Here is a 26,477-nt window from a genome sequence, read left to right as displayed (position 1 = left end):
TTTTTTTAACCATGCATTTGTTTCTAAGAGACTAATGTCAACTCAAATCTTTGTCTTTGGTCCAGTGTTGAGCGAGAACGCTGTAACTGTCAGCCGCAACCCGAGCTGTAACGTAAAACTGTAGGGCAAATGTTCACCATCAGTTGGCGTCCACTAAAAGTTCTATTTTTGCCGCTGACAGGCTCAGATTAATAGTCTAAGTGTCTGACAACATTATGGAAAGGATCCCTACAGAGATAGAGCTTTTTTGAGTAAAATCCTTTTTGTTTAACCAGAAAAAGCTCAGAAAATGGCTATTGCCAAACTTACCAGACTCCATTTAAACAATCACTACTTTTAGCGTGTATGGAGCCAGCATATTTCCACATGTAAATGGGTGAATTAAGGGTTTATTTCAACCAAACGAGAGTGGTGATTGTTGGAACAGTGGAAAGACGAACCAAGACGGCTTTTGATCAGTTTTATTTTGTTTCTGTCGACTTTGAATTAAGTGTATTTTTTCCGATGATACAATTACTGGTTTTTAAATGGAGTCTGGTGGGTTTGGCGATGGCGATCTCAGGGCTGTTTCATGTCAAACAAAAAGGATCTTACTCTTTAACAAAAAGGTCTATCTCTGTAGGGATCCTTTCCGTAATGTTGTCAGACACAAATAATAATTTGAGTCTGTCAGTGGAAAGACAAACACTTCTACGTTACATCGCAGCCTATTTCACTGCAACCGGCTACAGCGATCTCGCTTAATACTGGACCAATGTCAAAGATCGTTGTTCCCATCAGTCACATAGACACAAAACAAATGGTAGAATAGGGGTTGAAAAATACCCTTAAATTAAAGTGGTTCTATTTCAGCATTACCACTTTTGGAGGCAGTCCCTGCTGCATTATGCGCAGTATCTGAAGCTAAAAAATGACACAGAGAACGAGCACAGAAACTGAATGTATGACAGCAGGGCAATAATGTAGGTGTATTTCTCCTCCCCTCTCTCCTGATTCTCTCCCACCACTGCTCCTCTCCTCTCCACCCCGAGCACCTTGGGGCTCTGGCTGACCTAATTGTCTCTTCTCTCTCTGAAATGGTTTGTCACAGAAAAAAATAAAGATGACTGTGTGCATTGGGCTATTTCATTATCTTGCTTTGGGAAACTCTTATTTATGTTTTCGACGTGAAGATGCTAGACAGTCAAGGAGTGCATTTTTTTGTGCAGATGTTCAGTGCTATGCTGTACACACATGCACACGCACGCACGCACACAGACAGACACACACACAGAGTGCTGGATAAAGAGATACGGGCATATACAGTTTCCTTGACAACAGTAATTGTTAAGTTGGAGCCACTTGGCAGGTGTGTGTGTGTGTGTGTGTGTGTGTGTGTGTGTGTGTGTGTGTGTGTGTGTGTGTGTGTGTGTGTGTGTGTGTGTGTGTGTGTGTGTGTGTGTGTGTGAGAGAGCGAGACAAAGAGAGAGGCAGATAAAAGTGAGAGTTGTGGCAATAAGTCGGTGTGTGTCCCAGAAACGTTTCGTCGTTTCACGGAGAAGCAAGGCCAGCGAAGGGCAGAGTGGTGTGTGGGGAAGATTCTCACAATGGCATCCTGCTTACAATAAACTACAGGGATCAGAGTCTCTGCAGAGTCTGCTTCTTTAAATACATCTGCACAAATGTTTTGGTGAAAAGGGGGGTCCACATGGGTGAACATGCCTGAACAACAACCATTACAGAAAAAGCAATTCAACAAGAGATGCAGCAGACGATATATATATATACAGTATATATATATATATATATATATATATATATATATATATATATATATATATGTATATAGACGTCTCCCAAACTGCGAGGCATCTGTCGGCCAAGTGCTCGTCAGGAATGGCATGTGCTGACGACAGATGTGTTGTTTGCACAACATCCAAGACTACCGACTCGTTCTACACCTCCTCCTTCAACAAACTCAAATCAGCCAATTTAAGCTGGAAAGACACCGCGAAGATATTAATCTTGTACGTTGTGTTAACTCTAGGGGTGGTGGGAAAAACAACACGACTACATTTTCATTTCTAAGCGGCGTTACGAGACAAAAAACAATCTTCGTCCACACAAGAGTTTTGGCTCCAGTAGCAGAACTAGTCTTAGTCCACATTAACACGTCTGACAACACATATCACACGACTATTCACACACACTGGGCATGTGTACATGTGAACAGGAAGCAGATTGTCTGACGTTACTCTGCGGTTGGAAATCATGGACGTAGAAGTTGAAAATACAGAAACTACTTTGGAGAAAGAACAACAACAGTGAAAAGTAAGAGCAGGGATGTATCAGCTTGGAGCGACTGCGAGGTGGAACGGTTACTGAAAGGTCTGTAAGCGACCTAACGACGTTAGCGGTGACGACCACCATGGCTGCTGTGTTGACGTGCAAAATAAGTGTTCACGGAGGGAGTCAGCGGCCAAAGGCTTTAGGTTGCAATGTTTCAAATAGAGCTGGGCAATATATCGATATTATATCGATATCGTGATATGAGACTAGATATCGTCTTAGATTTTGGATATTGTAATATGGCATAAGTGTCTTTTCCTGGTTTTAAAGGCTGCATTACAGTAAAGTGATGTCTGAACTTACCAGACTGTTGTAACTGTTCTATTATTTACCTTTACCCACTTAGTCATTGTATCCACATTACTGATGATTATTTATCAAAAATCTCATTGTGTAAATATTTTGTGAAAGCACCAATAGTCAACACTACAATATCGTTGTGGTATCGATATCGAGGTATTTGGTCAAAAATATCGTGATATTTGATTTTCTCCATATCGCCCAGCCCTAGTACCTCAAAGTTGTTCTTAAGTACAGTACCTGAGTGAATGTTCCGTATTCTCATGAACAGGTTCGTATGATATCGTACGAAAAATGTATGCACAACCATTTGTATGAAATTTAAAAAAAATTAGGAGACAGTCCGGCTACTGAGCTCCGTGAGCTTCAGCGGGCCGTTGCTAGTTGAGTTTAGCCGAGAAAAGGTGACTTTGAGGCGGGTACATGGCACCGTGAAAGTCCTTCCAGGGGCCGTGGCAGTTAAGTTAAGCCGATATGAGGGTATAATATGCGAGAACGTGGTTGAATATCTCAATAACGATATCACTTAACAAAACAGATATTAAAATGTACTCAGTTCTGCCTTTCTGCTGCTTTCAGTATTATTCTAAAATACAACAAACTGCTTGTTGAATTTAAAACAAATAAAAGGAAATAATTTCCAACATTCATTTACTGAACAAATTGAATGTTGAATTGAACATAAAAGGCAGCACTAAAAAAAAAAAGAATGACAGTTACATTTTAAGTGCAGTTTTCCACTGATATTGTCTTTCAACTATCACACAGTTTTTGTGTCTATGGCGACGTGCTGCAGCCTTTCGCAATCTGTATATTACGCCAGTTTATATTGCGATGACGATAAAAAAACACAATATATTGTGCAGCCCTATGCAGTTAAGTTTAAAAAAAGATCTGTCTGGATTATTAGTAAAATGATTTTATACAGCGGCAGTCGACAGCTTGGGTAATAACAGTCTCAATTTTGCAGCCTTTTGTTACCTCATATATGCTTTGTCCCCAAATTCACAACCTTCCAAGAGCACTAACATGTAAATAAAGCATGTTCTTTTAGGGAGAGGAGTCACAATTTGCTCCCCATGACAGCAAAATGTTAAATAAAACACACGTTTCTCAACAAACCATCTGTGCTCTGAAAGGATTCTGCGCGATGCCAAGTCAAATACTGTCAGTGTGCGACATGTTCCCTTCTTTGAAACCTTCTGCACCTCAGCAAAATATTCTTTTCACAGGAGCAAACAAAAAAAATCCACTACCAGCTGGGTGACAAGTGAGACACTTGAATCGAGGCCGTAAAAAGGCTCCATATCGATCCAAAGGGGGAGACATTTACGAGACACGCAGCAATCACATTTACCCCGTCTCATGTTCTCAGCACGGAGACACTGATTGGCTGTTTACGTGCAACAAACCGAGGAGCAATATTGACAAGCAATTACACAAAACCTCAGAATTCAGACCGAGAGACGTGAGAAAGAGCAGACAGGAGAGTAACCGTTTGTCTCTGGGTGTTAGCACGGAGACTGAACGACTTGACTTTGAGATCTTATTTTAAAAAGTAAAACTGCCTGCTGTCTGTCTGAAAATGTTGAGGAGTTCACAAGTTTAGTTGAAGAAAAAATGGACAAAAATCACAGGCAAACCAGACTCCCTTTAAAAAAGCAATACTTTCACCGTGTGTAGAGCCAACGTATTTTCACATGTAAATCAGTAAACTGTGTTTATTTCAACCAAAACTAGAGTTGTGATGGTTGGAAAAGTGGAAAGACGACTCAAAACTGCTTTTCATAGTTTTATTTTGTTGCTGTCGACTTTGAACGAAGTGTATTTTACGATGCTAAAATTTACTGATTATTTACATGTAGTCTGGTGGGTTTAGTGAACCGCAATTTGAAGGATGTTTTTATGTTTAAAAAAAGAATCTTCCTCTTTAACAGAAAGGTCGACCTCCTTGGAAATCCTTTCCATAATGTTGTCAGACACTTAGAATATTAATCTGAGCCTGTCAGCGGCAAAAAGAGCACTTTTGTGAAGGTAAATACAAGCTGGACAACTGTCCTATTAACTTATATTGTAGCTTGTTTCTCCGCTGCCGACTGCAGCGATCTCACTTAACACTGGACCAATGTCAAAGACTGGTGTTCCCATCAGTCACTTAGACACTAAAAAATAGAAAAATAATCCACGTCTAACGTTTATGCTCAACGCATTCTTCGTTGCAGTACTCTCCGAAAACACCATTACATTACATTTATCTACTCTAATCATTAACGTGACTATTGTTATCTCCAAATCTAAACGACTGTCTGCCTGTAACGCTGTTAAGAACACTCTTTACATGAAGCTGTTTTTTAGCTTTAATTAAACGATCTCTCGGGCCCTATCTTGCACCCGGCGCCACGCACCGCAAAGCCCGACCCAGTTGTCAATTTCCCGTCCAGCGCCCGCGTCGTTAAAATAACAAATGCACCTGCGCCCATCTTTGTGCCCATAGGCGTGCTGGTCTTACAGGGAGGTGTGTTCAGGTGTATTCTGGGAATGGGAGATGACACTCTTATTGGTTTATTGCACGTTAAGCCCAAAACACACCTATGAATTATTTATTTTTTTGCTGCTTTAATGTCTTTTATAACCCTGTACGGTGTCCTTGAGTGCCGAGAAAGGCGCTTTTAAATAAAATGTATTATTATTATTATTATTATTATTAAGAGCACAAAATGTTGGGCCCTGTAGAAAGGCATTTTCTATGGACCCCTCCCCGCATCCACAGCTATTCACTCTAGCATCTTTTTGGGCCCTGGGTACTCAGTCCCCTTTTTTCCCCCCGTTTCGACGCCCCTGTGGACACGCCCTAAACGCACCAGCGCCATGCGCTTCACGCCGTGCGCTTAGATCGTTAAAATAGGACCCCTCACGTATTTCCACCCTCTCCAGCAAAATGTTTCTTCTCCTCCCAGCGTGGCGTCTCTCTCTCTGGACATATTTACGGCTGTTTGACTCCCTGCGTTCTGTACCTGGAGAATAACACAGAGGTTTGTACGGACGAACCTGCTCTTCCCAGCCGACAGCGTTGAACTGAAAGCGCAGCGCGCGCAGTGGGCGCGTAGTTACAAAAAGTCAGAGGTGCACGACCACACGACGCACCTTCGCGCTGGAAACCACAGCCGCGGCGACGTCATTTTATGACGGGAACGCCGTGGCTACCATGAATGAAGCTCAACGCCACCGTTGGCCGCAACGTGACTGTAGTGAATAATTTTTAACGTTACCTCAATGCTAGGGGTGGGGGGAAAAAATCTATACAGCATAGTATTGCAATATTTTTCGTGGCAATACTGTATCGATACACAGACGCCAAGTATCGATATTTTATGATATATGTGTTGGTCAGTCTGTGTGCTTGATAATCCCATTTTGCGTGAGATGAACAAACAGAGAAATGTATCTTTTTAGATAAAACACATGTTGACAGAATTTTTCCTTTGGGGACATCATTTGAAATTGGTAAGAAGTTGGAAAAAAGGTTATACATTGCAATATATCGCAGAATATTGCAATATGTTTAAAATCGCAATAATATCGTATCGTGACATAAGTATTGTGACGATATCGTATCGTGAGACCTCTGGTGATTCCCACCCCTACTCAATGCAAACAGACATGCAGAACGAGAGTGAGGAGTCAAGTTTCTTGATTTGGAAAAAAAATCGTAAAAAAAAACGACAAGGTGAATGACAAACACATCTTGTTAATTTAGAGAAATATTTGAGGTGAATTCTTCTGTTCACATTAGCAGAAACCACACTGCTTTCAGTCTTTTATTCTTTATAATGTAGGTCAATAGGAAATATAAGAAACTGCTATTAATGACAACTTGAGTGGTCTTGGCTAGCCGTTACAGAAGGGCCCTCTGATAACAGCTGGAGAATCCGTTTGTCTGACAAACGCTGAACAGAAGAGGGAAACAGGAACATATCCCACAGACGGATGAGGACTTTGTGTTGTGCAAACATCCAACAGCTACGTGTGCTCCCCCCCCCCCTTTCTATTTCATCAATGTCATCATTACATAAGATTACCACAGCTGAGATTACAGCTGCACAGTTCTCCTGGCTTTACCTGCCACACAAAAGGCAAACACAGAGGCGCAGGCACACAGAAGACTACAAACGGAATCGTCCATCTAATGATTACACCGGGCAGCTCACACCGCGGCGTCTCCTGTTTGCACAGCTGGACGGAGAAAGTGGCGCTCTAGGATTGCACACATGTTGATGGTAATTAGACGGGCTGTCAGAGGAGGTTCATGCTGCGTTAGGAGCGTTGAGACCAACCGACAGCATACAGTTGCAGACTCAACAGGTGCACCCGAGTTAGGATTTGAATTTAATTGAATTAACCTTTTATTTTACCAGGAAATAATCCCACTGAGATTCAGAATCTCTTTTTCAAGGGGAGTCCTGGCCGAGACAGCAGTATAATAGTTCCATATTAAAATATACAGTGAAAAACAGACAGAAAAACGACAAAAAAGACAGTTTGCAATTTAACATCTCAACGTCATCACCAGCAGCGCTCAGTAACAGCACGTGCATTTAGTACACAAATAGTCCTTTATCCTAATATTCATAATATTATGTCATATGTCATTGTTGGTAGGTAGTCTAATTTAAGATGATTCTGCGATTTATACCAGGATGAGGGTGCAAAAACTTTAAAGGCACTTTCACCGAAGACAGTTCGCGTTCAGGGGGAATGTCATAACATGATTGGCCCATATGATCGAAGGATTGGGCATCGAGAACCGATTCCTACTTGATCATCGCTTCCCAATTTAACATGCGCAAGTTTAGGTTTCCGTAGCGGCCAGGCGCTTGTTGTGCTGCAGCCTTGGAGCACAGTAAGCAGCGCTCTAGTCTGGCTTTATTTTACGCTGAAAAAGCTGAAAAACTGCAAACCACCATTGAATCAAAATAAAACTCTCCTCTTATTTGTGAAAACGTGACTACGACTTAATATCGTTATCGCGATATCACGTTGCGCAATATTATATAGAAAAGTGCTGCGATACGTATGCAATATTTTTGTCTATTTATTGTTTCTAATATTTCCTGCTCTAGACATGCTCTTTACTTATTGTATTTTATACTGTCCAACCAATAGAATATGTCCTGTTCTGTAGACATGGTCCTTATTTATATATTTTATACTGTCCAACCAGTAGAACATGTCCTGTTCTGTAGACATGGTCCTTATTTATATATTTTATACTGTCCAACCAGTAGAATATGTCCTGTTTTGTAGACATGGTCCGGTGTCACTGCCCGATGTGAGTCGAGTGCAGATGTGAGTTGTGCACACGTCACTTTGCGTCAAGTAGCCTACGAGATGCTAATGAGAGACTTCTGTAATGTCAATACAGTAAAAATGGACCTACATAACGAAGTTGGTTCACTGCTGGCTACGAGTTAGCCATCAAACACAACAAAGGCTGTCACTTGAATGGCGTTTTGAGCTAACGTTAGCAATCAAACAATCACAGAGAGCTAAAACGTTTAAGAAATGATTTCCATCTTCTGTTATTGTATGCAAAGAGAAACGTTTCATATTTTATGGATTTCACAAATTTCAGTGTGACACGTTATGCCGTGAACCGTTTAAATCTGAGCATGCGCGACTCATATCTGCACTCCACTCACACCGGGCAGTGACACCGGAAACAGCTTTTGCGGCTTTCAAAGAGGAAGGAAACAGAAAAACACTAGTGCTGCAAAGATTAGTCAGTTTAGTTGTCAACTATAACAGCAGTCGCTATTTTGATTATAACATCGGTTTAACCCTTGTGTTGTCTTCCCGTCCACCATGCAACTTTGGGTTTTTTTTTCTGTTTTTTTTCAACATTTTGGTCACTTTTCCAATGTTTTTGGTGCTTATTCTGCGCTTTTTGACATTTTTGTCACTTTTTCAACGTTCTTTTATGACTTTTTTATAAAAGAATATCCATTTTTATCCATTTTGACAATTTTGTTGAAAGAAAACCCAAAATACTGATATAGAAACTCTTAGAAAATGGGTCAATATGGACAACAGAAGGGTTAAGTGATTTTTTTCTGAAAAAAAAGGTAAAACTTCTCTGATTCCAGCTTGTTAAATGTGAATATTGTTCTAGTTTCTTCTCTCCTCTGTGACAGTAAACTGAATATTTTTGCAGTTGGGGACAAAACGAGACATTGAAAGAAGTCATCTCGGGCTTTGTGGGAAACGCTGATCGCCATTTTTCTCCATTTCAATTCTCAACAATCATTAGCTGCAGCCCTAGAATTGGGGTTGACTCAAGCATGAAGCAAAAAGTCACGTCTAGCGCTTCATTACGTGCTCAGTGGGCTTCAACGCTTCCATCCTCTTTCCAGTTTCATGGCTTCCTCAAGTTCCCTTTTTTACTCTCCTTGCAAACACTCATTTCTCTTTCTCCCTTCCCCAATTCTCAGACACTCTTCCTCCTTTCTATGTTTCCCAGTTTGCCTCGTTTCTATTTCCCACATTCACAGCTGCCTAGACATGACAGGAATATGTGGCTCCCTCCTTCTCTCTCCCCATTATTAATGTTTCCGCTCCCTCGCCTCTCCTTCTCCCTCCCTGTCTTCCTCGGCATCCTCTCTGCTGCTGGGTTGATAACAGGCTGTCACAAGTGTTTAATGTTTGCTCAGAAAGTGCTGGCTGCTCCTCGGGGTGGGGGGTGGGGGGCACAGTTCTGCCGGTGGGTGGCTGACAGGCAGGAAAATGACAATTGCATTTGCAGGAGAAACACACATCTCAGAGAGAGAGAGTGATAGAGAGAGAAAGAGGGAGAGAGAGAGAGAGAATGACAGAGAGAGAGAGACAGAGAGAAAGTGATAGAGAGAGTGACAGAGAGACAGAGGGAGAGTGATAGAGAGAGTGACAGAGAGAGAGAGAGACAGAGAGAGTGATAGAGAGAGAGACAGACAGGGAGAGTGATAGAGAGAGCGACAGAGAGACAGAGGGAAAGTGATAGAGAGAGAGTAATAGAGAGAGACAGACAGAGTGATAGAGAGACAGACAGTGATAGAGAGAGAGTGATAGAGAGACAGAGAGAGTGATAGAGAGAGAGAGACAGAGAGACAGAGAGGGAGAGACAGACAGAGAGACAGAGAGAGGGAGAGAGAGACAGAGAGAGTAATAGAGAGAGACAGAGACAGAGAGACTGATAGAGAGACAGAGAGAGTGATAGAGAGAGACAGACAGAGTGATAGAGAGACAGACAGTGATAGAGAGAGAGTGATAGAGAGAGTGATAGAGAGAGAGACAGAGAGTGATAGAGAGAGAGACAGAGACAGAGAGAGTGATAGAGTGAGTGATAGAGAGAGAGACAGAGAGTGATAGAGAGAGAGACAGAGACAGAGAGAGACAGAGAGAGTGATAGAGAGAGAGAGACAGAGAGAGAGAGAGACAGAGAGAGTGACACAGAGAGAGAGACAGAGAGAGAGAGAGAGAGAGAGAGAGAGAGAGAGAGAGAGAGAGAGAGAGAGAGAGAGAGAGAGAGAGAGTGACACAGAGAGAGAGACAGAGAGATAGAGAGAGAGAGACAGAGAGAGAGAGAGACAGAGAGAGTGACACAGAGAGAGAGACAGAGAGAGTGATAGAGAGAAAGAGAGAGAGAGAGAGAGAGAGAGAGAGAGAGAGAGAGAGAGAGAGAGAGAGAGAGAGACAGAGAGAGTGATAGAGAGAAAGAGAGAGAGAGAGAGAGAGAGAGAGAGAGAGTGATAGAGACAGAGAGAGATTAGTGATTAGTAGTTTGGTCTCTAAAATGTCAAAAAAATTTGAAAAAACAGTGTTTCCCAAAAAGCCCGAGATGAGGTCTGAGAAAATGTCTCGTTTTGTCCCCAACTCAAAGATATTCAGTTTCCTGTCACAGAGGAGAGAAGAAACTAGAACAATATTCACATTTAACAAGCTGGAAACTGAGAATCTTTACTCTGACTCCAACAGATTAATCGATTATCAAAAATAGTTTGCAATTAATTCAACAGTTGACAACTAATCGATTGACCTTCGCAGCTCGACTCCCCCGTGGTTCATCTGTCTTTTGATTGGACAGCGATGCTTACATGTGGACCTTATTGCAAGGCAGTAAAGGGCAGCGGTATAAACAAACGCTGTAATTACATGACCCTAATGTGACAGGAGAGGAGAGAGAGCAGGGCCTAAAAAGGTTGCCAGTTTTATTAAATTAACTTGTTTCCGTAGCAATTGTTTGGCACGCTTGACTGGTATTTGAACTGACACTGACCTAAATTCCTCTCTGTCTGACAGACAGACAGAGAGAGGACAGCGGTCCAACAACACCACGAGCTCACAGGCTTTAAAGGTCCCATGGCATGAAAATGTCACTTTATGAGTTTTTTTAACATTAATATGAGTTCCCCCAGCCTGCCTATGGTCCCCCAGTGGCTAGAAATGGTGATAGGTGTAAACCGAGCCCTGGGTATCCTGCTCTGCCTTTGAGAAAATGAAAGGTCAGATGGGCCAATCTGGAATCTTCTCCTTATGAGGTCATAAGGAGCAAGGTTACCTCCCCTTTCTCTGATTTGCCCGCCCAGAGAATTTGGCCCACCCATGAGAGAGAGAGATCATGGCTTTCAAACGAGCAAAGTGGCAGTTGGTCAAGGCCACACCCCCACCCTCCACCTTGCCCCTGATTTCAGAACAGTATTAGGGGACCACTAAGGTCTATATAAAAGAGACTTCAGATACAGTATTAGGGGACCACTAAGGTCTATATAAAAGAGACTTCAGATACAGTATTAGGGGACCACTAAGGTCTATATAAAAGAGACTTCAGATACAGTATTAGGGGACCACTAAGGCCTATATAAAAGAGACTTCAGATACAGTATTAGGGGACCACTGAGGTCTATATAAAAGAGACTTCAGATACAGTATTAGGGGACCACTAAGGCCTATATAAAAGAGACTTCAGATACAGTATTAGGGGACCACTAAGGTCTATATAAAAGAGACTTCATAATACAGTATTAGGGGACCACTAAGGTCTATATAAAAGAGACTTCAGATACAGTATTAGGGGACCACTAAGGTCTATATAAAAGAGACTTCATAATACAGTATTAGGGGACCACTAAGGCCTATATAAAAGAGACTTCAGATACAGTATTAGGGGACCACTAAGGTCTATATAAAAGAGACTTCAGATACAGTATTAGGGGACCACTGAGGCCTATATAAAAGAGACTTCAGATACAGTATTAGGGGACCACTAAGGTCTATATAAAAGAGCCTTCAGATACAGTATTAGGGGACCACTAAGGCCTATATAAAAGAGACTTCAGATACAGTATTAGGGGACCACTAAGGTCTATATAAAAGAGACTTCAGATACAGTATTAGGGGACCACTAAGGCCTATATAAAAGAGACTTCAGATACAGTATTAGGGGACCACTGAGGTCTATATAAAAGAGACTTCATAATACAGTATTAGGGGACCACTAAGGCCTATATAAAAGAGACTTCAGATACAGTATTAGGGGACCACTGAGGTCTATATAAAAGAGACTTCAGATACAGTATTAGGGGACCACTAAGGTCTATATAAAAGAGCCTTCAGATACAGTATTAGGGGACCACTAAGGCCTATATAAAAGAGACTTCAGATACAGTATTAGGGGACCACTAAGGTCTATATAAAAGAGACTTCAGATACAGTATTAGGGGACCACTGAGGTCTATATAAAGAGACTTCAGATACAGTATTAGGGGGACCACTAAGGTCTTATATAAAAGAGACTTCAGATACAGTATTAGGGGACCACTAAGGCCTATATAAAAGAGACTTCAGATACAGTATTAGGGGACCACTAAGGCCTATATAAAAGAGACTTCAGATACAGTATTAGGGGACCACTAAGGCCTATATAAAAGAGACTTCAGATACAGTATTAGGAGACCACTAAGGTCTATATAAAAGAGACTTCAGATACAGTATTAGGAGACCACTAAAGCCTATATAAAAGCATCCAAAGAACACCATGTCATGGGACCTTTAAATCCTGCAGCTGCACTTCAAAGACATGACCGCTAGGCCTGTCGCAATATGCAATAAATCAATTAAATCGCATGATAAATAATAATGAGCTTGATCATTTTTAACCTTTGTGTGGTGTTCGGGTCTGTGGGACCCATTTTTTATGTTTGCTAAAAGAAAGATTATGCTATTTCTTCTAACTCAAACTCATTGGCCTGGGCTCATTTTCTATGAAGAACATACACACCCCCCACACACACACACACACACATAACTATTACATATGAGGTGTTCAGGACTACTGGACCCGAGTGTATTTAAATGTAGCTGCTATGAAACTATGTTGTCTTACTGCACCTGCTATTCCCACACAAAGTTACAAAAATGTTCTAAGAAATAAGACACTTAGAATAATAAACTGAGCCTGTCAGCAGAAAAACAAGCACTTTTGTGACAGTAAATACAAGCTGGAAAAACGAATTGTCCTGTTAACTTACATTGTAGCTTGTTTCATTCACTGCCGACTGCAGCGATCTCGCTTAATACTGGACCAGTGTCAAAGACTGTGGTTCCCATCAGTCACATAGACACTAAAACATAGGAACATAGGGTTGAAAAAAAACGGTGCTTACCCTTTAATGTTCACATTAAGAATTGAAACCCCGAAAAGTTTGTTTAAAGTACTTTTTACTTATGGTGGAAAGACAGATATTAAAAGATCGATATCAGATCACTCAAACAAAGATTGATTTGTAATTTGAGAAACGATTATTTTCACCCAGTCGTATACTTTGAATGGTGCCTATCTGCAGAAATGTGACACGATCACAGAGTGTGACACCACTAGGGTTGGGTATCGTTTGGTTTTTTTTCGGTTCCGGTGCTAAATCGATACTTTTAAAACGGTTCCGGTGCCTAAACGGTGCCTGAATCGGTACTTTTCAATAAAGTAAAAAAAAAAATAAGAAAAAAAATAAGGGTAGTAAACAACAGTCAGTGACTTGTTTATTGCTAAGGACATGGTCAAAATTAAAGATTTAATAATAATGTAATAACTATAACAATAACAATAAGTTATTTCACCAGTAAATTGCTGTTGAACCCCAGATGGGAAAAGGGTATTTTACAATTACTGTGAATGCACCACGAGGCTACCTGTTTTAAGTGAATGCACCGTCTATGTTGTTTAATTCCGACAACGGCAGCTGCAAGTGAATGCACCGTCTGTGTTGTTTAATTCCGACCATATAAACATAGTACTACTAGTACTACTAGTACTACTACTGTATATCTATGAATTGCGACAACGGCAGCTGCTGCTGCGCTGCAGAGCAGACTGTTACATCCCGCTGTTGAAGTCCTCCACAGTGAAATACAGTCACACTTTACACTGTTTAACGTTAGCTGTCAGCATTTTACCGGTGTTTAATCCAGCTGCTAGCTAAAGGTAGGCTAACGTTACATGCTGTCAGGTGTAGTGTAAAGTCAAGCACCGAAATGAGGCACCGAAATTTTCGTTCTTATTCGGTCTCGTTACTACTCGTTACTACGTCGGCACCGGTTCCCTATTGGCACCGAGTTTCGGTACCCAACCCTAGACACCACATTGCAACTCTGTGATCCAACACACGGATTAGGGTTGGGTACCATTCGCATCTGAACCAATACCACTACCGATACCGGTACCTGCAATTCGGGTTTCCCGGTACCCAACGGTACTTTTTTTCGGTACTTTCCCTCAGTAATTACAAAAAAATTATTTCAGTTGTAAAAATTATTCCAAACTAAGATGCACCGATTACAACTTTCTAGGCCGATTCCGATTTCCGATTTTTCATTGAGTTTGAACTGCCGATACCGATTTTAGCCGATTCCGATTTAATTTTTTCTAATCACTTTACAGCACACAGAAATATTTATTTTCTATCTTTTCTTTAATAAATTTTTTTTTACATTTTGCATAGAACATAGAAACTTTTTTGAATAGATAATCAATCGCTATACCATATAACTATATAAATTACTCCTGGTGTGGGAAATTCACACACATCTAAAGTTATGGAAGAACCATTTCCTTATTTTCACATCCAATATCCAACAATTTTTTTTTTTATATGTTTAGCAAACTTGGGGGTGGCAGTAGCTCAGTCTGTAAGGAGTTGGGTTGGGAACCGGAGCATCGCTGGTTCAAAGCCCCATCGGACCAAAGTATGGTGGTGGACTGGTAGCTGGAGAGGTGCCCGTTCACCTTCTGGGCACTGCCAAGGTTCGCTTGAGCAAGGCACCGAACCCCCAACTGCTCGGAGCGCCTTTCTGTGGGCAGCTCCCTCACTCTGACATCTCTCCATTAGTGCATGTATAGGTGTGTGTAATTCAGACCTGTGTGTAATGTGTGTAATAACAACAGAGTGAAAACATTGGAATTTCCCCTTGTGGGATTAATCAAGTATAAATTATTATTGTTATAAACTAGCTGTATGTGTGAAAACAGGGATAACAGGTAATGGCGATAAAATAATATAAAAATAAAATAAATATAGCCTTGCAGTTTAAAGATATTTCTCAAAAACACACACACACAGGCCTGTTTGAACGTCAACAGTAACGTTACCTGAAAACAGCGTGTAGTTCCTTTTTTAGCAAGTTTGCTTTATGTGTCATTGTGCATAAGTCAGTCCTTCCAGAGAAATGCAGTTTTTTTGTTATTGTTACGGGCAAAATTCCTTGATTATGCCGCACGCTTTCTTAAAAAATGCGATGTAATATGCTATATATGATATTTATGCAATTTTATGCGATGAAATTGCGGGAACTTGCAAAAATAGTGGTTTAATGAAAAAGAGAAAAAAAAGTGATTCCCCCCCCCCCCAACAACAACCTGCTTTTTGATTATGTTCATGTAGCGTAATTACGTCACTTCATAACGTTCCCATGGCAACAGGAGAAAATGGCTGCTCTTGTGTGAAGTAAACCCAACATTTTTCAACTTTCTGCTAAGATATAGATAGAGTTTTTTGCAACAAAAATTCGGGGGTTATGAAGTCATGCAAGCACCGCATATTTTGCGCGGAAATCTGCAATTTATGCGGCGAAAGTGCGCCGTATTTGAAAAAATTAATAAGCAGACTTTGGCTGATTATGCGTTGAATTATGCGATCGTATAATCGCGTTTTTCTGGAGGCAATGATAAATATCAACGCTACCGTTGAAATTTATTTAGAATATTTTACACTGACAGAAATTAAACAAAAACCAAAATAAAACCCCTCCCTCTCTCCTCCCAGACCCATCCCTACAACCTATTACAGTGAATAATTATTCATTTCTTACTCCCTGTAACTTTTAATCTTGTATTTGTATATTATTATATTTTAGCCTGTTTGGTTTTCATCATGACCGTTTTTTAACTGCTCTTTAATGTTTCATGTTCTTGATTGCCTTGTTGCTGAAAGGTGCTGTCGGCTCGCCATTAATACCATATCACGGTGAAAGGTGTCTGCGTGAAGTTTTGAAAAACTGTTACCACACTTGAAACCACTTTATCGGCATCGCCGTGACTCGCTGTGACTTCACCAAAACTGCAGAGCCGACGTAGTTTACTCCGTCCGCACCTCTGCGAGCGTGTGTGTGTGTGTGTGTGTGTGTGTGTGTGTGTGTGTGTGTGTGTGTGTGTGTGTGTGTGTGTGTGTGTGTGTGTGTCGGACCTCTGCTCTCTGTCAACGTGCAGAGAGGACAGACAAGCTTGCGCTTACTCTCAGGTACCGAAATTTGCCACTGTTTGATTTTACGTGAACCAATACACGGTAGTACCGACGTGATTCGGTCGGTACTGGTAAAAGTACAGGATTAGGTACCCAACCCTAACACGGATACTTCAATCAACATCTCCACCACTTTATGGCACTATGTGTTCACATTACAGCGCTTTACTTAGTTTAAAATACTTCTATTTTAGGTATATAATGTATGGTCTATTGGTGAAATAGCATTGATCTCTGCAGAGGCAGGGACATATACACCAGAAAGGGGGTACTTTCCATAAAATCATCTCTCAATGCAAATCAAACCAGCCATTAGGCTAACTGAAATAAAACCATGCCAATCTCTAGGTATGGTGAAGGGTATGTGATGATGGGGGGGGGGCTATTTTAATTCCAAAGGCCAAGGGAACTTTATCAGGATGCATAGTATCCTGGATCTACGAAATAACTGGCCTTTAAAAATAAAAATCTGCCTGCCTCTGTGTGTATACGTATGCCCACTGTATTTTAAGGAAGAACATTTATTTATTTACAATACATTATTCATTCACAAAAAAATGGGTGTCCTTAAAAGGTCGGATTTTTCTTAATTAAGGCATTAAGATCAATTTCCAAAAGATGATTTTTTTTATTCCTCTTTTTAGTCAGCTTTAGCATGGGTATGTAAACTTATGAGCAGCACTGTATATATGCCTACAGTACAGTATACCCACTTCAATACATTAGACTACACCACTGATTTGCACCATAAATTGATGCAGAAAAGGCACTAATTGATGCATACAAATTCACCAGAATGCAAGAAATGAAAAGTGTGCTACGCTCAAAATGTTATGTGTGTCCCCCCCCCCACAACCACCACCACCACCAATGTTGAAACAAAACCTCCGCCCTTGTTTGGTTGATTAGCTGTTACTTAACAGTCGCCGCTGCCGTGATACAGCGGTGCACGGACAGGAAGCCTCGCGGAAGAGACGGGAACGCGGAGAAAATGGATGTCACACCGTGAAGAAGAAGAAAACCCTCCACCATTCTGTCAAATGAAAGCCCCCCATTTCGCCGGTTAGAAGTCTGAATAATTAGCCTATCAGAGAGAGAGAGAGAGAGAGAGAGAGAGAGAGAGAGAGAGAGAGAGAGAGAGAGAGAGAGAGAGAGAGAGAGAGAGAGAATAAGCTGCAGAGCTTTTCCACTCCCTCCTGACAGCGCGCGAGCAGCTCCGTGTGCAACAGTTGTCTGTCTCCCTCAGATCACCCAAAACGAAGGCGGCTGCGGATTCATAAACGTGTCTGGTTTGTGTCCGAGTGTCCACCTACCTGATATCCCTCCGCCGACCACTATCACGTCGTAGGTGTTGCTGCCGGGCTCGGTCATGGTGCTGTCCGCTCTGCTCTGCCGCTGAACGCAGGGCGCCCGGGCGAGAGCATCTGTATTAAAAGCGCCGGCCAGTCCCACTCCCTCCAGACCCCGCCCACCACCAACTCAGACCTCGCCCACTCCACACTGGACTCCGCCCACGGATGGCAGAGCAGCGCACTGCCTTTGGACAGGGAGGATTATTTAATGTAGGAGTGGCATGTGCCCGCAGAGAAATCCGAATCCGAATCAGCTTTATTGGCCAGGATTGCGTAAACAAACAAGGAATTTGACTCCGGTTAATCTTTGCTCTCAAAGTACAACACTCACTTAACATATAAAGAATAAAAACAGAAAGGACATTAAGAAATATATAAAAAAATACTGTTAAGTACACAGTGCAACAATACAATATATATTTCGATCTTACAATTACAATATTGTTATTAATATATTACCATTGCACTGAACTGCCTTGCCTTATATTTAAATCTTAAATGTCAGATATTGCACTATTCCTTCCTTCTCTTCAATTGTTATTGTACAAATTTACAAAAAAATATACAATAACAATTGAAGGACGGAATAGTGCAATATCTGAGATTTAAGATTTAAATATAAGGCAAGGCAGTTCAGTGCAATGGTAATATATTAATAACAATATTGTAATTGTAAGATCGAAATATACATGAGGTGAGCAGAACAGTGTTGATTGACTTTGTTCAGTGTAACGGGGGAGGGGGGGGGGGTATTTCTGAGCGTTCAACAGTGACTGCTTGGGGAAAGAAACTGTCTTTGCGTCGGTTGGTTTTGGCGAACAGTGCCCTGTGTCGCCTACCAGAGGGAAGGAGGTTGAACAGTTTGTGACCAGGATGTGAGGGGTCTGCAGAGATTTTTGGTGCCCCTTTTCCTGACCCTGGACCGGTACAGGTCCTGGATGGAGGGAGGGAAGGTCAGCTCCAAGGCCGGTGACAGACTGGCTGCGTGGCGTGAGTGTGTCCGCTGCGTGGCGTGTCCGTTTTTATTTGGGCTCCCATGTTAACAGGTTAGAGCTTCCACACTGCCTGCGTGACACGCACGTCTCAGGCAGCGCCTCGAGCCGCGCCGAAAACGCGTGCGTGCTAGAAATAGGACCTACGCCTATTTTTCACGCGACACGCAAGCGTGTTGGAAGCGAAAATAGAATAAGAAAAAAAATGTATATGTCATTTTGACACGAATACATATTAATAAATGACATGTTGATGTTCGAAAGTCTCTAGGTTTTTGACATGTATGTATGACAGTATATATTTATGTTTAACATGAAGCATAGTACTGCTTGAGTGCAGTAAATCAATGGGAAACATCCATGTGTCCAGACAAGGCTAGCAGCAGCAGCCCCGCGTCAGACACGTTTCTGGTGTGCAAAGACAGAAAAAATCCACACAGCCGCCACGCAACTGACACGCAACAGAAACGCCACGCAGCCAGTCTGCCGCCGGCCCAATGATCCTCTCTGCAGCCCTAATTTCTCCGTTGCAGTCTGGCCCTGTCCCGTTTGGTTGGCTGACCCAAACCAGACAGTGGTGGAGGTGCAGATGACAGACCTGAATGATGGCTGAGTAGAAAGTGGTCAGCAGCTCCTTTAGGCAGATGAAACTTCCTTAGCTGTCGCAGGCCTTTTTCTGGACAGAGTCAATGTGGGGAGACCATTTTAGGTCCTGTGAGATGGTTGAACACAGGAATCTAAAGGCTTTAACTCCAAGTGGTTCTGACTGCACCATTGGACCAGCTGTTCCACCTGCTGTCTGTAAGCAGACTCATCACCATCCTTGGATCGGTCAAACAACGCAGCACTTTCACCCTGGAGACCGGGGATCGTGTCCCGCATGTGGCGTTTTGTTGTTTTTTTCCTAATCACAACCGTGCCGTTTTTGTCGCGCGTCCCCCGCGGCCGTCTCCCTAGCGTGTGAGGCGTCCTTTCCCCGTTGTTTTTTTCCTAAGCCCAACCTCCGCCGTCCTGTTGTTGTTGTTGCGTGTCCCCCCAGAGACCGCAGCAGATGGTCTCCCGGGATATGTGACGTTTGCTTTCCCCGTTAATCTTTTCCTAAACCCAACCTCCGTATAGATGCTTCCCATTTCGTGCTGGCCACCATGAAACCCGAGATAAACGTGTTGTTGTACACGAATCAATAGATTAAAAATAACGTGACAATTTCACGAACTGTTGAAACTTCAGGAGTTTTACAGACGAGTTCTTTGAGGTGCAGTCATTAGTGTCAAAGTAAAATGACGTTTTACTCGCAGAATCAAGGGCGTAGGTTTGGTTTCAACATGTGGGGTTGGGGGGGGTTGACACATAACCTGGGGGGGTCATCCCTCCAGAAAAAAATATTGAGCGTCAAACTCTTCATTTAGTGCGCTCTGGTGAATTTTTCTGTAACAATTTGTGTTATCTGTTAGAGAATGAGACCGTGTTAAAGGGATACTCCACCGTTTGTTGAAATAGTGCTTATCACGGTCTCTCCTGGCTGTAGATAGGGGGGCCAACGCATTTTTTTATCTCAGTGCAAGTAATTAGGTTGTTTTTTTGTCTTTTGTTGGCTCACTTTTACTCACAACATGCTAAGTGGCAACATAGGATTCCATTCACTACGCTAAGCTAAGCTAACTAGCGGCGGCGCTGCCGGTGTTGCACCGGACTAAAACAATGCATGCACAAAAAATGCGTTGGCCCACCTATCGGTGGCGTATCCCTTTAAAGCCAGAATCTCGAGTTTAAATCTAAAAGCTATCTTTATTTTTCACTTCCTGTTGTGTTCTTTAATGTAGCAAAGTAGACACAGTTTTTGTTTTCTGAACATTTTTTGAGCCTCCTGAACGGTTATTTTCACCTCCTTTGGGGAGTTGCTTCTTTCATATTTTTTGAGGGAGACAAATCCCGAAATCTACGCCTCTGGGCAGAGTGGTACAGTTTAGGACATGGACTTCCAACGCTCCGGCTGTTGGTGCTGATGATTAGGCTCGTTCGAGATGAGCCAGGTCTACCACCGGCGATCGCCGCCCGTTGCATGCTGGGTAGATTTGTGTCCGACTTGATCCCGACTTGCTCTGACACATAGACAGTTAAAGAAATGGACCAACAGAGCCCGTGTCTCTGGACGGAGACTAGTGAAGGATATTAGAAGCACTTTCCCGGTGCTGGCTGAGCGTTACTGAGCAGCCTCCAACTGAGCTTGAAGACGTAGATGTGACGTGAGCAACGTGTCTGAAAGTGTGAAGTCTTCTGGTAGCTGTGCCGAGAGAAATCTCAATCATTCCCAATCTTACAGAGACGGAGAGCGTAGGTATATGTAAGGAGATAACATAGGCACAGGCTAATTACTGATCACTAACATGCTAGTTAACATTAGTAATTAAACCCAAACAGCTAATGGAAGTCCAACCTGCCTGTGAGCTTCTCCTGTACTATACGGTAATTCCTCTACTGTGTGATGGTAGGTCTCGTGGTTATGACACAACCGTTAGCCTATTGTTATAAAAGCGTCTGCTACGGAGCCATAACGTGAGGTACAAGGTAATGGAGCCTTTTATACATTGTCGTGTTTCTTTAGAAATAAACAACGGACAAATAGAGTCTTTAAACGCTTCAGATGTAAAGTTATTCGCTGTCAAAGTGACGCCAAAATGAATGGGAGTCAATGGAATGCTAACAGGCGGTGATGGCTTGGTAGCATGAAAATGGCGCCATAGGAGCTACACATTGCGAGGAGAGGCTTACCCCCTTGCTCTGACCTCATGCATGATAACGTGGGCAACGATAACCTCACGAGATCAAGGCGACCGCAGGTTAGATACGCAGGTAGCACAGTTACTTTTCACCGACTGCAAGGCCCAGGCAGACCCAGCGGCATGCTGGTACTGTCTTCTCTCCTCTGGGACAGTAAACTGAATATCTCTGAGTTGTGGACGAAACGAGACATCTGAGGATGTCATCTCGGGCTTTTTGGGGAAACACTGATCCACATTTTTCACCATTTTCGGACATGGATTAATCCAGAAAGGAATCGTTAGTTGCATCCGGACTTAGGCTACCTGCTGTACATCTTTAATTCAGGATTCACAATTCAAATACTTGACAAATAAACGAGTTTTCTCTCTATCAAGAGAGAATCCATTCAGTAAAAACAGTAGATCTGAGTTGTTATTTGCCAGGTGAATGAGCTCCCGGCCCGGCTGCATCGTGAAGAAGAATGTGGTAAAGTAGCCTATAGGCTGTTAGACAATCAAAGAGGAAGAAACTGTTCCTCGAGTTACAGCCACAGTCTCACATGGCTCACGTCTACTAAGAGTTCAAGAAGGAGTGTGTGTGTGTATGTGTGTGTGTGTGTGTGTGTGTGTGTATGTGTGCATATGTGTATGTGTGTGCATATGTGTATGTGTGCATATGTGTATGTGTGCATATGTGTATGTGTGCATATGTGTATGTGTGCATATGTGTATGTGTGTGTATGTGTGTGTTTGTGTGTATGTGTGCATGTGTGTATGTGTGTGTGTTTGTGTGTGTGTGTGTGTGTATGTGTGCATGTGTGTATGTGTGTGTGTGTGTGCTGTGTGTGTGTGTGTGTGTGTGTGTGTGTGTGTGTGTGTGTGTGTGTGTGTGTGTGTGTTGATAAAGTGAGAGCTTATCTCAACATAGACCGTATTCTCATGTGAGTTAACATCATCATGCGTTCGGTGTGTGTGTGTGTGTGTGTGTGTGTGTGTGTGTGTGCGTGCAAGAGCGTATAGTCCTGCTCCTACTTTACAATATCATATTATTAAACAAAAACAAATATACAGCTTACAAAAATGTAGGTCATAGAACAACATAGGCTACAACAATACACTTTTGATTACAAGTCATATATTCAGGTCTCCTCCTTTCTTTGAATCTATTTTCTAACTGTATACTATTAGGTCTGTGTTGATTTCATTGTTTAGTCCAGTCCCACAAGGTAAAAGACATAATATATGTGCTCATGGAGGTTTGAAGCTGACTTCATTTGATCTCATTTTGCTCTCTAGGCAACACAGTAATTCACTTTGGAAGTCCAGAGTGTGCAGACGATGACTCAAAAGTTATGACATTATCTTTTATATACTGTCTATATATATATATATATATATGCATATACACAGTGTTTCCCCAAACATTTGATGTCTCTTTGTGGGTTTTTGGGTCTCTTTGCAGCCATGTGGTGTCTCTTTTTGGTCATTTTTGTATCCTTTGGGGTAGTTTTGGGTCTCTGTGGTCTGTGGTCTCTTTTTCACATCACTGTGGATCATTATTATCACCATGTCTGTGTCTAAAATGTTGGAAAAGCTAGAGCAGAAAATACATAAATAACATTTAAAAAGCTTAAAGACAAAACTAAAGCTAAAGATCATTAGATCTGAGGAAAGTCTTTCAGTTACATTCATTCGGCTCGGGTGCTGCACCTAAACCTTACTGTATATTGGCAGGTGAAAACCATGTATACTGGTGTGTAATGTAATATGACATGAGCTGGTTGTTCTTTAGTTTCTGGTGCCCTCCGGTGGTTGGTCGGTCGGTTACAGCCGAGCCTGTATAGGGCTGATCTTTGCACATGTTGTATGGCAGGGGTTCCCAAAGTGGGGTCCGGTCTGGGGAAGGGCTCCTTGAGGTTCCACGGGGTCCACAGCAAAAAAGGGGAATTATTTATGTTCACTATAATTCCATCCATGAGCAATATAATGACAGGGAACATCGAGGAGCTATAGGCGAGGAAACACGAGAGCAGCTCTAAAGGGCCATGAGACGCAGCTATTTGCTCGTTGCCTCTCTCCTCTGATGATTTACTCGCGTTTCTGCCGGGCCTCCTCGGTGGAAGGGACTAAGGCGCGAGGAAGGGAGGCAAGTGGAGGAGTCGAGGAGGCTATTTCAGCGACATGAGAAGCTCCACAGAGGACCACGGAAATGCAAATTGACCACAAACAGACGCTAAAAATTTGACCCAAAACAATCTACTGGACTACAAAGGACTACAGAGAGCAAAACGACCTACATAGAAACATAAAAAAATTACAATAATATGATTTATCTATATAGATATATCTTATATATATATATATATATATATATATATATATATATATATATATATATATATATATATATATATATATATATATATATCATTATAAGATGTTGCTGCTTCATTAACAAAACAAATAGCATGTAATGTTGCTACTGGTAAAAAACGAACACATTCTGCTCTAAGGGCCGTTCACCCTGCCTGCGTGGGGTTACGGTACACATCCATTTGACCGCGCAACGCTTCTGTCGTGCCGCGCTCCACTCTATTCCTATGGGTGACGTCAAGCGACTTCAATGTGCACGCAAAGCATCCCGGGAAGGCGGCGCTGCAATTGAAAAACTGCTGCGCGTCCAAAAGCTGGCCGATGCCCGTCTTTATTCAAATGAATCTGTTGAACGCCACGCGACTGTCCAGTAGAGGTAGACGATAATCTTTCAAACTGACCTTTGTTGATCTGAGATGAAGACAGATTCAGCAACTGCACGGCCTATTTCTCTGTTTTCAGAAACACGTTTCGGTGAACTATTTTCGTAAAATACACGCGGCGCCATGACACTCGGTTGAAATTCTCGAGCAGCCAGACCCACGTCACGCGATCGTCCAATCAGCTGCCGGTCAAAGGCAGGTCAGGGCATCAACCATGGACGTATGACGTCACGACACCGCTCTTCAGTCGTGTCGGTCATATGGATCTGTACCGTGAGCGCGTCAGCTGCGTGGCGTGTCCGTTCATATTTCAGCTCCCATGGTAACAGGTTAGAGCTTCCACGCTGCCTGCCTGACACAGGTACAAGTACAACTGAGGCCTATTTTTCACGTGACACGCAAGCATGTTGGAAGCGTTTCCAGGCAAAATAGAATAGGAAAAGAGGTTTATATGTCATTTTGACACAAATACATTTAAAAAATGACATGTTGATGTTTGAAAGTCTCTAGGTTTTGACATAAATGCTGATATACAAATGTAATTAAAAAAAAATTTCAAATATTGCACCTGTCAATACAGAAGGAAATATTCTGGAGCCTAATTCGCCGTCAATACTGCCGACGTTGTCTTTGCTGTAATCAAATCAGAAACATACTTGTGTCCAGACGAGGATAGCAACAGCAGCGCCGTTTCTGGTGTGCAAAGACATAGAAAATGCCACGCAGCCGCCACGCAGCTGACATGCAACAGAAACGCCACGCTCACGCCACGCAGCCAGCGTGCCAGACTGCGACGTTTCTGTGTCTACCTGTTTGTGGGCAGTTTGAACAATGAGCTCTCGGCCTCCTGCGGATCAATAGTGTGGTCTTCATCAGGCCGACGGGGTGCAGCTGTGGAGGTCAATAATAAAGACAATCAGGCTATATGAGCTACAGGTGTGTGTAGTGTGGCTTGTCAGCAGAGGGCAGCAACAGCCAAGAGTCTACTGTACTGTTGGGCAGGGGTTCCCAACGCCCCCCCCCTATCAATTACCCAGGTCCCTTACCTCATCCTTCTACAAAACACACAAGGTGCTTTTCATGTCGCTTAACCCTCCTGTTGTCCTCGGGTCAAATTTGACCTATTTTCAAAAAGTTTCTATATATTTATTTATTTTTATTTATTTTATCATGAATTTGGGTTTCTTTCAACTAAACTGTCAAAAGAAAAGTAACGTGGATGGTTCCATGCAACGCTCTTCACAAGTAAAATAGTTGATCAGTTCACAACTTTCATTGAATTTGGGTTTGAAATTGATAACAGAACGTTGAGAAAAGTGACAGAAATGTTAGGAAAAGTGACCCAAAACAATTGCATAAAAGTGACAAAAACATCGGGAAAAGTGACCAAAAAGTTGCCTTGGCGACGGAAAGACAACACGAGGGTTAAATTGCCTCCTCGACTCCTCCACTTGCCTCCCTCCCCATCAGATAAGATGTGGGCAAATTTTGCCCTAAATTATGAGTGATTAGGCCCTGACTGCCCGCCCTCCGACCCAGCAAGTCAAATCGGCCAAAATGAAGGCCGACGGCCCCTCCGACGGACGACGGCACGGAACACACCGAACAGACTCGAGTCACCGACCTCGCCAGACTGTCCGACAGCTGATTATCGGGTTGGTGTGTCAGGGCCTTAAGAAGATGCTCTGACGCCCCGTCCGTTTAATGTTGCAGAACACTGTTTTTTAGTAGTTTTTTTATAAATTTTTTATTTTAAAGATAACTTTTTGGGTCATTTTAGCTTTTAATATACAGGACAGCTGTAGACAGGAAAGGGGGGAGAGAGAGGAGGAAGACATGCAGCAAATGGACGCAGGTCAGACTCGAACCCTGAGCCGCTGCGGCGAGGACTGAGCCTCTGCATAGGGGCACCCGCCCTACCAGGTGAGCTACCCAGGCAACCTGCAAGTAGTTTAAAGTGTAAACTTGTGTGTTGTGAATTGTCGGTGTAAACTCACCTTAAAACAAACGGGAAAGAGACTTCAGATACAGTATTAGGGGACCACTAAGGTCTATATAAAAGAGACTTCAGATACAGTATTAGGGGACCACTAAGGTCTATATAAAAGAGACTTCAGATACAGTATCAGGGGACCACTAAGGTCTATATAAAAGAGACTTCAGA

The 26,477-nt window shown here is 42.4% G+C and overlaps 1 protein-coding gene across 1 annotated transcript in view; it reads right to left on the bottom strand.

The window, feature by feature from the left end:
* mao (monoamine oxidase) overlaps positions 1 to 17,898 on the bottom strand; it is a 66,371-nt gene extending 48,473 nt beyond the window's left edge. Inside the window, exon 1 of the mRNA XM_039817978.1 lies at positions 17,765 to 17,898. Within this exon, the coding sequence (XP_039673912.1) occupies positions 17,765 to 17,822 (58 nt within the window). The 5' untranslated portion in view covers positions 17,823 to 17,898. The remainder of the gene's footprint in view (positions 1 to 17,764) is intronic.
* Positions 17,899 to 26,477: the final 8,579 nt, after the last annotated feature.

Source organism: Perca fluviatilis, chromosome 12 (genome assembly GCF_010015445.1).
Source record: "Perca fluviatilis chromosome 12, GENO_Pfluv_1.0, whole genome shotgun sequence".
Classification (NCBI taxonomy): domain Eukaryota; kingdom Metazoa; phylum Chordata; class Actinopteri; order Perciformes; family Percidae; genus Perca; species Perca fluviatilis.
This window is presented reverse-complemented; position numbering and strand designations above follow the sequence as displayed.